We start from the raw sequence: 12,963 nt of genomic DNA on the forward strand, positions 1-12,963 counted from the left end.
TGTTAAACATGAAATTTTATTCTTAACTTAAACTCCACTTACTAGCTTTTCCCTTAGCTTCCAAACCGCTGAGGAAGAATGCGAGATGAGGAATGAAGGTCTTCAACGATGGAGCTCCATGGCACAGAGCAGCTACATTAGGCTTGTTGAACAGACGATACTTGTTAGTCGGGTCAATTTACTTTTGGATTTCACAGGATTTTGTTTCCAGTAAGACAAATATTGAACATCGTCAGCCTTGTCCACAGAGACATTTTCTGTTATTGACAATTTTTTTGTCTGATGTTGCATGAAATCAAGCTATAGTAGTTTGACAAAATCACTTTAACAGAAGGTTAACTTTTTCGTGAGTTTTTGAGGGTCAGTTATCGTCACATGACCTGACAGGCCATTGTCAGACCAGAGAAAAGGTTTACGATCTTCCCCTCCATACAGTATATGACCACCTGCTGTCACATAAAAGAAATCTCCATACTTAAATCAAATAAAGACATTTAAACCATTGCATGACTACTCAGCAGACTATCATACATGTTTCCAATACCCTGGGGCTGTTCTAATAATGAATAAGACATTTGATGCATGTACAGATCAGTTGAAATTGCAATCATTTTAAGTACAATTTGATAAAATTTGAAAAAATACTAAGTACAGTATCTTATGAATTCACAGTGTCAGGCTTCTATTCATTGTTAGCTTCCTGGCACCTGCAACTATATAAGCAATCACAAGTTCAGACTCTAATCTGTGGTCTGTCTTAATGAGAGGTTTCTGCTCACATTTGGATTGAAACGTCTAAGTCAAATAGTATTTCTTTTTCTGAATCAAAAGCAATTTAAGTTGTCATGCTCGTACACACATCGATAAACAGCATTTCTGGCTGCATTGAGTTCTTACTGTATAATTCAAATCTCTAATGCCCTATGGTTAATGGAAAGCCTGGAATTCAAGAGAAAAAAGCAACTGCTGTACAGCTTCATACATCATGCAGTACATCCCAGATCTGTCTGGAGCGTTTTCATCAAGGCAGAGATTTAATGAGTTTAATTTGTTCCTTGCTAATGACAGAGAATGACACTGTATATTGTGTTGAGTTAATTAAAACTATGATATGTTGTAGATTATATAGTTTCACTCAGTAGGAGATCCTTCTGGGGAAAGATTGTTTTCAAGTTAATAAGCGTAAGTAGTTTGATTAAAGGGTTTTCCAGGAATTAAAATGAAATACTGAAATAAATAAAAAATAAAAAAATTAAATAGAGGATTATTGCTTGACATCAGCCGTGGAAGAAGTATTCAGATCCTTTACTTAAGCAAAAGTACCAATACACACACTGTAAAATGGCTCTGTTACAAGTAAAAGACCTGCATTGACAATGTTATAGAAGTCAAAGTATGTAATTATCATCATGTGGGGCGGCTGTGGCTCAGTGGTAGAGCGGTTGTCTGCCAATTGGAAGGTTGGAGGTTCAATCCCTGCAGCCCTGCAGTCCCATGTCGAAGTGTCCTTGGGCAAGACACTGAACCCCAAGTTGCCCCCGGTGCTGCACATCGGAGTGTGAGTGAATGTGTGTGTGTTTGTGTTTATCTGATGAGCAGGTGGCACCTTGTACGGCAGCCTCGGCCACTGTGTGTGAATGCTGAATGTATACTGTATGATGTAAAAGCGCTTTGAGTAATTGTTAAGACTAGAAAACTGGTATATAAATACAGCACATAAATACATTTCATCAGAAAAATGTACTTAAAGTATTACACATGAAGGTACTGCCAAATCCTCACATTTCAGAAACTAAAACTGATAAAAACAATTCTGTGTATAATCTGCTAATCATTTAAACTGGATTGGTAGGCCTATATATTGTTGGGTAGTTTATTTTATAATAAAACATAATTCATAAACTGCAAACTGTGTTTGTGTGAAAAAAAAAACTTAATTTGTAAAGTAACAAGTAACTAAAGCTGTCAGAAAGCAGAAAGTGGCATGAGAAGAGAAAGGACTCAAACAAAGTACAAATACCTCCAATGTGTACGTTAGTGCAGTACTTGGCTACATCCCACCATTTGGTGACACACAGGGGAGCTAGAGGGGTGGAATATGTCTTTCGGAGGATTTAGGATTCGCAGGACCAAGGAGACACGGAAATTCCTGTGTGTTCATTCATGTGTTGAGCATCTGAGAGGCTTGGAGAGAAGCTGCAGAAGCAAAAGCTCCGAGGCAGCCAGGACGTTTTTAAGATGTTTTGTTTTAACACATGTTGGGGAATGCAGTTTGTTCAAAGGTCAAAGTGGAGTTATGAATTATGCAACAAACTCAGGCCCTCTCTGGATGAAATTTCATCAGACCTTCCAACCTGAGCCAAACCCAGGCCCTAGGGTCCACGACATCATCTGTGAAAGAAGAAACTGTTCTGATCTTCAAAGAATGTTTTCTAAGAAATGTCGGACAGTTGCTCCCCGTAAGTAGGACCTCAGCATTACCATACTACATATCACCCGCTTTTGTGAAATAAAATTCCTCTCTCACAGCTTTTTTTATGTTCACGTGGTAATAAACATTCTTTTTTTCTTTGTCGAGGCTCCAGCTGTCCAGCTGCATCACTCTCAGTATAAGTCCTCTTTGTTTCCTTTTCCACATTTTTTTTCAATCTTTGGACGGGCAGATTTGCAAGTCTCAAGGCAAAAGGGGTCAAAGGCCACAAGCCCATAGAGGCAGCCACCTCAGGGTAGATGGGACATCCTGGTTTCCATTCCCCTGGTGGGAAACTGGGCTTTGTGCTTGTGAGTCTTTTTGTCCCCTCCTAGACTCAACAGGACATCAGTCTGCATGGTGATAAAAAGCAAATGTTTCAGTCCAGGAACCTCGTCAAGCCTTTCCATCCCTAAATTCACCACTGCTTTCCTTTTACAAATCATTTTACATCAGTCAATAATTAGGAAAACATGACTATTTTATTTTTAAAATGTCTATGTACTGTTAGTGTTTCTGTTTTTCTAGGCATCCATTGTTTCCCATTTATTTCTGCATAGTATGAAAATCCATAAAGACACTCTACAAACTTGCTTGAGTTGTGTAATCCATCAAGTGTGAAGTCCTGTTTTGTCAAGGTTACATTATTGTTGTGATGCAGTTGAGTCTAAAACTGTATAGTGAAAAAGATAACACTTTACAGAAGTGTTTCTCAAACGGGGGTAGTGTACCCCTAGGGGTAGTTTGGCGGACTGCAGGGGGGACGTAAGCTACCCCTGGCGACGCCAGGGGTAGCGCAGCGCATAGTTGGGCTCCACCGCTCCTCCCATAGGAAATCAATAAAGCGCAAAGGGATGTAGCCTCCTATAATGTGTTGGCGGCTTTACAGAGGCACTTGATAACTTCACCTTAATGCACCGGCTTTGACTTTGTAGGCCAGTTTTTGTTATTTTTCCATTACAGTCAAGGGGCCATTTTTAACCACCACAATTACAATGTTTAAGGTCATGTCTATTTGTAATCCCTCTCCCAACAAACACAGACACTAAAACACAGTTTGATTAACCTTCTTCTCAGACACATGCAGAAGCCAAAGGGAGATCATTTTCCTTAGTTATCTCCTAAATATGTGCCTGTAGGTGCAACATAAAAATGATTTACCATCATCCATATAACCAACACAAGTTATACAAACAGTATCTCAAACACCTAATAAATGCATGGTAATGACTTAGTTTTTCAAGTCCCTTAGTCTTGTATCAATCCCATTAAACACTAACTGTGCACACAGTGTTATTCCAATATAGTTCTCACCCTCCTCATCAATTTCCACTATGTATCGAACTGAGAGCAATGCCCTCCCATTGTCTGAAAGGATCATTTTAACTGTCCACCAGACCCAAACAATAAACCCTGTGTTCAAACCCATGTATCCTGCCTGAAGCACATTGCATTTGGCAGAGAGAAAAAAACACATCTACTCTAAATATAAATGCCACAGAGAGAAGAAATCCCCACTCCATCATCTCAGTGTTTGTCTGTAGGCTGCAGCAATACACCGGGTCAAACAGTGGAAAAGCAAATCCATAGATGTGAAGCCTGTGAGATCACAGACAATTGCATAAGCCCATCCATCCCCCAGTAGATTAACTGATAACCACAGGCTGGTGACGTCAATGCTGCTCTGCCGCTCTTACTCCTTTCCCCTAACCACCAACTCCAGAGCTGGAAGGCTGTCCCATCATGAGGGGATAACAGACAACGAGGTAATAGACCTGCCTTATCTCTTGAGACAATAGCAGAGCAATGGCATAGCAAAAGGCGGTAATTACTATTGACTCATTAGTGAAAGTAAAGGAAATCAATGGGTAGACACATCATGTGTATGAGTTGTAAAGGCAGTTTCTTTATTTTTTTTATTTCAAAGGTTGTTGGCCTGCAGCTTTACTATTCTGCTGCTTTATCATTGGGTTAACACCATTATCAATTTAATACTAAAAATGCAAATCAAGGTCTCTCATTTTTGCAACTAAGCATAGTTTTAGCAAAAGCAAAATGCATTTCTTTCACATTACAGCGTGGAGAGCAGCTTAAGAACATGGCTGTGGTACTGTAGGTTTACAGTTAGACAGTCACAGGTGTGTGCCCCTGTTTTCAGTGATGATTATGACTCAATGCCAATAACAAGTGAAGAGTCAACGATATATTTGTGCATTTTTGTCAACGGCCATTGTAGCAAAAGGTTGTTACGCCTGTCATATTTAACTGAATATGCCAGTGAACTTTGGCAATGCATCAAGGTAGCTAGGTTTAGTCAGAACAGGACATGACAGGAAGCTTTTTGTGCAAAATAAAAGTGGTAAACGGTCACATTTGACAAAAGGAGAAGTAGGCTAGCAGAACTGCATCTAAAAGGTGAAGTACAAGATTTTAAAATGTGAAGTACAAGATGTTATACAATCAAAATACGCGGAACCGTTAAAGTTAGTTTGGAATTATAGTAAATTAGCCTTGGTTTTTAATAGGCCTATGGGCTAGGCTACTGTATGAAATATTTCTCCATACTTTTTTACTAGAAGAATCATGTTTAAACACAAAAAAACATTCATGCGGAAAATGTATTAAAATAAATTTCCAACCTGTTAAAAAAAAAATTCACCTCTTAAAAATTCGCCTACAAAGAAGGACTTTGTTTTGAAGGCGAAAACCGGAAGACGTGTCAGTAGTTATGTACAGAGCAACAAGCAGGTTCAACAGATCTCTCACTCTTCACAGCGATTCAGCGGAGGCAAAAGGGGAACGTCTGTGGACCCTTGACAGCTTTCAGAGACTGCTATGACATCTCGCAGGTAAAGTTGCGTTTTTTGTTTTTTTTTATAACTGTCATTAATCGCGTAATATTCCACAGCCTCTTCACACTGCACGAGCGTTCAGAGATTGTGCGGCGAGACTGAACTGAGGCTGCCAACAAGAAAGCAGGGGCGCCTCAACTTTTTTCGTGTCACAGACCCCTGTGGCCGGCGCGCTTGACGCCTCGTATTTAAAATGTCACCCAAAGAAACTCCATTATACGTTTGTCCTGTTAATTATGAATTGGGATAGAGTTATAGAACTCTCTTTGGTTAAAGTGTGGTGGTAACAAAGGTGGCGACGTTGAAAGCTTTTATGAATATGTGACTTTGCTTTAACTAATTTAGCTAGCTGCTGCGAAACGACAGTGGAAATAACACGGTGCCAAGTTGCCCTGTTTTCATGTTTTACATTAATTTGCATTTTATGCGCATATGTGATGTGTGGTGTGATTTATTTCTGAGTTGTAGCTAAGTCAATGGCAACTCCTCACAATATATTTCAGGTACAGTATATAATTATATTTCACTAATTATTGATGAGAACCACAAACAAGTGTGCATGTAATTACTTAATGAAGCTTAAAAACACTTAAGTATTTAATACCAATATAACATTACTAAGTAATACTAATACTAAATGTAGGCCAACACTTTTAGTCCCTCCAAGGATTGTAATAAAACATACAATCAAAATATTCTTTTTACTTTATTACTTCTTATTTATTTGTTTGCATGATACAAACTCCTTTTGCATCATGTATGAATCCAATACCAATATTTTAAAGTAAGGAATAAAAAGAACAAGAAAACAGCAACAAAATTAATATTTATCTAAATAATAATCATAAAAAAGGAAGTAAATAATAATACAAAATTAGTACCAAACAAATTAAAAGGCAGATTATAGCTGGTTGCAAGCAGTGAAAGACAACAGGGACTAGCCTATAGAGTATATCATCAAAATAGTTCTCCCTCTTCCACTTAATATATAAAACCTACTCCCCCAAGGACCAAGAAAACAGCAAGTAAAGGAAAGAAAGGCCTGGTCAATACATGGATCTTTAAAATCCATGTATTTTTTTTTTAGTTCATATGGTTAAAGGGTTCAGTCAATTCTCTCCAACTGTTATCCTGCTTTACTCTGACAGCTTTGGTAATCTTTGTGCACTGTATGTATATTCCTCCCACCAATAACTTGGTCCTCTTCCAACATATTACTAACCACATGCACATCTGTGGACTAGTAATGAATTGTAGATCTCTCTGATACGTTGACCAGCTTAGTGTGAGGAATTACGAGCTGTGCTGAAAACCGTAAACATGAGTGGATACATGTACTGTATGAAGTGGTTATTTAGATTTTGCATATTATGTCAGAATTCCTCCCAGACAGACCTTTCCAGGTACTTTCCCATAAACAGTAAGATGATATTTCTTGCTGTGAGAAAAATTATTATCGAAATATGTTGTGTTATGGTTATTAGGTGGGGTATGTGAAAAGCTGTAGTGAATGCACCCATTTAGACTTTGGCTCTTCTTTTTAGCCCCTTGTTATACCTAGTGGTGTTCTTAAGTGTAATAACTTTTAGTCCTGCTTCTATGCAAGGTGACCTCTGAAATGTTGACCTCAGCAATCAGCTTCTATCTTGACCATTATAGCTGTTGTAGAATCAAGAAAACGCAAGGTTGGCAATCAGGGAGTTTATAGTTGATACAAATACTACCACTACCACTAGGCTATATGGGTGGAAAATATAGCAGATGTGTTGTCTTGAATGGTGTTTAACATGTGATTTTGTTTTCTGTCTTGCCTTTGGTATGTGCATAAAAAGGCCTGTCTACTGATTTTAACATAATCCACAAAACACAAAGGCATTTTTTTTCTATTCTGACAGAACAAAGAGTAATGAATTCTCACTATGTTATTTCGGCAAAATTGTGTTTTCTGACAATAGACTGTAGCCGGATAAGGCATAGACCTCGGCGCATCAAAGGGAGTTTGCAAACAGCTGCCAGGCTGGCTGGTACATTAAAGGAAAATTTAAAATGTAACCTTGTTCTTCACAACACACAACATTTCTATGAACATGGACCATTGCATTGCTTAACTCCTTCCTACGTTATATGGACAGACCTATATACTATATACAGTTTGTTCTTGTGTGTGGCTCAGCTTTGCATAAGATAATAAGTAAAATCCAAATCTTGCAGTTGCTGATTATTCATCTATTGCAAGAATGTTGGTGTCCTTTCAGTTTGACAGCCCTCCATACAGTATTTACTTGTACCTAAATACACAGAGGAAAATCTTAACCAAACTGTTTGTGTGCACATATATACAGTACCTTAAGTATATAGGCCAGTAATTGGCTTATACAATAGACATTTTCTACAGTAGACACAACTGTAAATGTGTGTCTAGTGGCGCCCTCTTGTCTAAAATCTCAATAAGACCAAATGGTATCACACCTGATAGGAATAGGCAAAATTGGTGCCCTTCTCCATTAATCACTAGAATACTGTTTCAAGGGAAACAAATAATTTTGAGGACATTTGTGATGTTTTTCCAAACGAGAACAGACATATAAACAGTGGTGAGTTGACAGAGGGCCAAGCATTCAGTTGCCCCAGGGGGGCAAAGCCAACAGCTGACTGAGATCAGATAATGGTGATGGTGCAGTGGATATGACACGTGCCTTTGGTGGGGAGACCATGTTTTGAATCCCTCAGCAATAAATCAACTAATGTACATGGGAAACATTGAGACAAAGTTAAGAGTTGTTTTAATGTTGTCGCCGGCCAAGACACGTACAACTGTTGCTCTGTGGCTCATTCTGTACTTCCTGAACTCAAATACCACAGGGGAACAATACTACAGTGCGTACCATCTTGATCAGGCAGACCTGGTCTCCTGTTGATGATAGTATCATTCAGACTCTCCATTTCAGGAAGGATTTTAATCATCATACTATTGGGGAGGTCTGAGTTTCCACATATTTTGTGATTATTGTCGTTGCAGTGAAGAGCTGTGGCAGGTTTAGTCGTAAAGGAACAATGTATACTGTCCCTCATTGTGATTGTACCGTCATTGTTACAATGATTAAGCATTGTGATGAGTTCAGTATAAAGCTGTGATGATGCAAAATCAGCAGAATTTACTTTGCTGTTCCATTTTTATTTTGCTAGTTGATTCTGTGTATTATAACAAACTTTCCACTGTTGGAAACCACCTCTGCCCCCCTTTGTTTAAAGAGGAGACCTCGTCTGTCACTGAAACTCATTTTACCAGCTGAGAACAGTGAGTCAGTTTTGTCGATAAGCCGACAGGAAAACAACAGCCCATGTGGAGGAATAAGATAGCACTGCCAACATTTCCAGGAGTGCTCCGAACCAACTCTTTTTTTTTCCAGATACATGTTTTGCATTTTATTCAGACAAAAAAACAATGCAGATACAGTTTACGAGACAAAGTGCTTTTCATGGTAGAAAGGATATGCTATTCCAGGTGTTTGTCAAGTAGTTTGTTTAGATGTTTAACATAATAACGCTAAATCTTTATTGAGCTGTGTGAATCCAATCTCAGCTTTGATCTGGTTGATAATGCCACACCTATCATTGTTTCTGGGTCTTCTCTGTTAGATGACTTTGAATATAGAAGTCAAGCTCATCTCACTTTACTGAGAAGTGCAATTATCTATCGCTATCTTTGGCTGGTGAGGATGGTAGGCTGGAAAAGAGGAACAACGTGACCACTAACTAATAATTACCATTTAACTTCTCTTTACCAACAGGTATAAACAAGCAAGTTTGTTACAGAAAGAGGTACTTTGTCTAAAATTGTATCTGTTGCGTGATATTTTACAGTTCACTTTTCTTTCTTTTTAGTTCACTTTTAATGGTCCAAATGTGAACGTTCTAATGAGTATTACGATTATAAAAATAAAACAAGTTGTAAATAAATAAAGTTATTCTGCAGTCTGTTAGATACAGAAACTAAAAGCAAATGTGAATTACATGAAACAAGAGTCATCTTCAATAGTTTATAGCCTTAACTGGCAGCCAAAATGATTTTAAATGCAGAAATGCAAATTCAGTCTTTGCATTTGTTATTTTTCCAGTAAGTAAACATGAACTACATTCAAACTATGCCTTTAGTTTTGGATAGTAAAATGAGATGCATAAAATCTTAGCAAAGTATCATACATTTGCTTTCAATAATAATGATGTGCTCTGTAATATTTTCCTGTGATGATGAATGGGTACTGGACGAAGTCCCTGAACTAAACTGAATCTGGGATGTGCTGTCACTTAGAAACTGTTTTATTAAAGATGCTTGTTTTGAATGCTTCTTGAGTGAAAAGGATCATATAACACATTAGACATTGTTCAAAATATGCAAACAAGTGCCAAACATGTAATGTAAATATTAGTTTATCTTAAACACCAGACTACTGCCAGTACATTATTAAATCCATATTAAAACAGGATTATTCCATTATTTACATGACACATTAGGCATTGAAGTTATGCACAACTGTGAAGAATGTTGTGTGATAAAGACTTTTGGAGCATTTATTCTGTATCCTCAGTTTGTTTCAGGCAAGAAGTCCGATATGTATTAACTAGCTGCTTTCCAAAAAAGTTGGTTTTCATGTTGGCTATTGGAAAAATGTTGGATGAAAAAACATAGTAGTTATTTATTAACCATTAATGCCCAGAGCCATTTTTCCTCTGTGTTTGACAAGTACTGTTTACTCCATGTAAATACAAAAGCCACAAACTATGGCTACCCTGTGCTATTACTGTTTTTTGCATAATTAAAGAACTTGCTAACTACCCTGAAAGCTCTTGACCATTTAGTATGTGCAAGTGTTGAAAACAAACAGCATGCACGTGTGAAGTGATTTCCTAAGTTAGTCATTTAGCAAATTTTACTAAGATGACTGCCTGGTGCTACACAGAGAAGCTAGGCATCCAGCTATGGGGGTGGGGTGTGGGGCAGGCGAGTTTTGCACCTCATGTAAATACCCTGGATCATCAGCTGGGCTAAAAATATCTGCAACATTACCAAAATCCACACCCCGGGCTTGTCTGTGACTAATATAGCCCTAGCCGAGGCTTTCATGCTGCGCTGTGGCTACTAAGTATATCACCTTTATGTCAGCTGGCCTAGACGGACATGCTTTAAATAGACAACCAGGGCTATATTGAACTTGAGACATTATGTAAGAGGATAGAGTGGTGGCTGGATGCACACTGGGCCTGTTTCCCCTCAACCAGCCCAAGGCCTAACCTGCAGCTCCCAGCTGCCTGTCTCTCCCACGGTTCATCCAGTGTGTTGTCTTCTTTCCTGTCGACATCTTGTCAGATAAATCCAGGCTATTTGAAATCCCCTTCTCTTTGTCTTGCCTCTGTCTTTCTCTCACTGCCCAAGGCCAGATGCAGTGAAATGGGGTGCCTGGTGGTTGTCAAAGAGAATCCTATTCTTGGAAAGCTCTTAGTCACTTCTGCTCCTGCAGTCATGATCTTAGGAGGGGAGGGAGGGAGAGAATATAGACCTGGTTTTCTTGGAAGTGCATGCTGTTCAGTCTGTGTTAATGACTTCTCAAAATTGACAATGACTCAAATCTACAGTACTGCACAGAGAAATCTTTTTACTTTAATTACACATGACTTTAGGGACATCCGTTTTATCACCCAATAGTGGTGTTGCCATAATAGACTGGTTCTGTGGATCTGCACAATGATATTTTAATAGGTAATCCGAAAATGTAATTTTTTTTTTTTTTAATTGTTTCTGGAGACACTTTGAAAGCTGTAATACACATACAGATTACAGATTTCAACAAATGGCTGCTTACAATAATTTTATTAAAATAACACTTTTTTACGTTGTACCCACATATAGCATAATTGAAAATACATCAACAGCACTGATTGTTAGCTTATTATTTAATGCAGTTGGTTAATATGGACACTTGAACATTTGCAAGCAAATGAGCAGTTCCCAATAACCAGGTTTCTACCAGTGGTGAGTGTGAGTGGTGGCCTAAAAGTTAATCATTAAACGCAGAAACACTGAAAGAGACGGGGCAAATGCATTTTGTCCTGTGCTTTGACAACGCAGACACCCAGATCACAAAATTAGTATTTTCTCTGCAAAACTCCAAAAGGCTTTCAAGAAACCTAGCCTTGCAGACAGGATTGCATAAGTGACATTTGAGGAAAATGAGTTTCATTCTTGACAATAAAAGGTCTTGTTTGATCTGCCTTGTATAAAAAGGACAGTGCTGAAAAAAGAGCCATTATCAAACATTTGTGGTCTTCACCAAGGACTTATTATGCCAAAATGTTGTCGCAGACTCTTTACTCATTCAGCAATATTCATGTCTAGTTATGAACATTTATAGAACTTATAGGCTTACATTTAAAAAGCTAGCCTTATCTGAACACCGTTCTTTAAGGTCTCTTTAGAGAGAAATGTTCTGGTTTAACCCTTTTATTTTAGTCTCAGTCGCACCGATTAAGGCTGCTATATATTTTTATTCATGTTCGTGGCACTTAAGCAATGGCAATGTCTGACTGTTTGTCGGTCTGTCAGTCCACCTGACCAGACTGAAACTATTGGATGGACAGCCATGAAATCTATGCACACAATAATAGCCCCCAGAGGATAAATCATAGGGACTTTGGTGACCTGACCTTTTCTCTGACGCTACCATGCAGTTGACATTTTAAAAAGGTAACTCATTCTCTTTTTAGTGGTGCATTTTAAATTTCATTCATTGTTCAATTTGTTCAATAATTCTACAAGCAATGATTTGTATTTTAACAAAATTCTGAAATCAGCGGAACTGAGTACAATTTAATATATGATTATGTATCGCAAGTAATATCGTTATCGCGACATTCAGCAATGTTTTCGCATATCGCATATTTTTCTCAGATCGTGGAGCCCTTGTTAGACATTACACTGCAGTCTAGTACTGCTGTATGCTGTCTGCATTTATTTTCTAACTCATGTGCAAGCTGCAAAATGAATAGCCTAATAACATACTGCTGAGTTGGCTGGATTAAGGGGTTTAGCTTGGCGAGGGCTAACTATGATGCGGTGTAACAATGCCTCGCACGATCAGGTGTAATCTCCAGGCACGGGCAACACAGCTGTTGCATTTAACCTCCGACAAGATAGCAGAGACCTTGTAGCTGACCTGGTCTGGTCTATGTTACAGCCAGTGAAAGCTCTGTTAGCCTTATGATCAGAGAATGGGCTTTGGCACAGAGCCATCAAACAGGCGCTTACCTCTTAGGGTACAAAGGGGAGGGAAGGTGAGGCAGAGGGAGACGAGCAGAGGGTTTTCGGACCAGTCTGCCAGCGCTTGTCACATTTGTCTGAGGTGGGGAAGGAGGGAATGCAGGGGGATGACTGATAGCACTGACGGGTGCTGGTATCAGGCCTGCTCACGCTCGTCCAAATCCCAGATTAAAAGGCCTCCGCCCACTTGCGCTCCCTCCTGCACTCTCTCTCTCTCTCTCTCTCTCTATAACACTTACAAAGCACCCTCCTCCACTTCTTTGTTATTTCTTTCACTGTCTCTGTCTCACTCTATTAAACCCAGTAACACTTTTACAAGGCCCCCC

General features: G+C 38.8%; 1 protein-coding gene across 6 annotated transcripts in view; it reads left to right on the top strand.

Annotated features, from left to right (window-relative positions):
• The first annotated feature begins 4,197 nt into the window (after positions 1 to 4,197).
• ptpn11b (protein tyrosine phosphatase non-receptor type 11b) overlaps positions 4,198 to 12,963 on the top strand; it is a 45,985-nt gene continuing 37,219 nt past the window's right edge. For 3 of the 6 annotated variants that reach the window (XM_032521035.1, XM_032521038.1, XM_032521037.1), the window contains exon 1: positions 5,178 to 5,319. In XM_032521035.1, coding sequence (XP_032376926.1) covers positions 5,306 to 5,319 — 14 coding nt within the window. In that variant the 5' untranslated portion in view covers positions 5,178 to 5,305. Of the gene's footprint in view, positions 4,237 to 5,177; positions 5,320 to 12,963 lie in introns of those variants that run through there. The other 3 variants (XM_032521040.1, XM_032521041.1, XM_032521036.1) reach the window with 2 other exon arrangements.

This window comes from Etheostoma spectabile, chromosome 7, assembly GCF_008692095.1.
Source record: "Etheostoma spectabile isolate EspeVRDwgs_2016 chromosome 7, UIUC_Espe_1.0, whole genome shotgun sequence".
Classification (NCBI taxonomy): domain Eukaryota; kingdom Metazoa; phylum Chordata; class Actinopteri; order Perciformes; family Percidae; genus Etheostoma; species Etheostoma spectabile.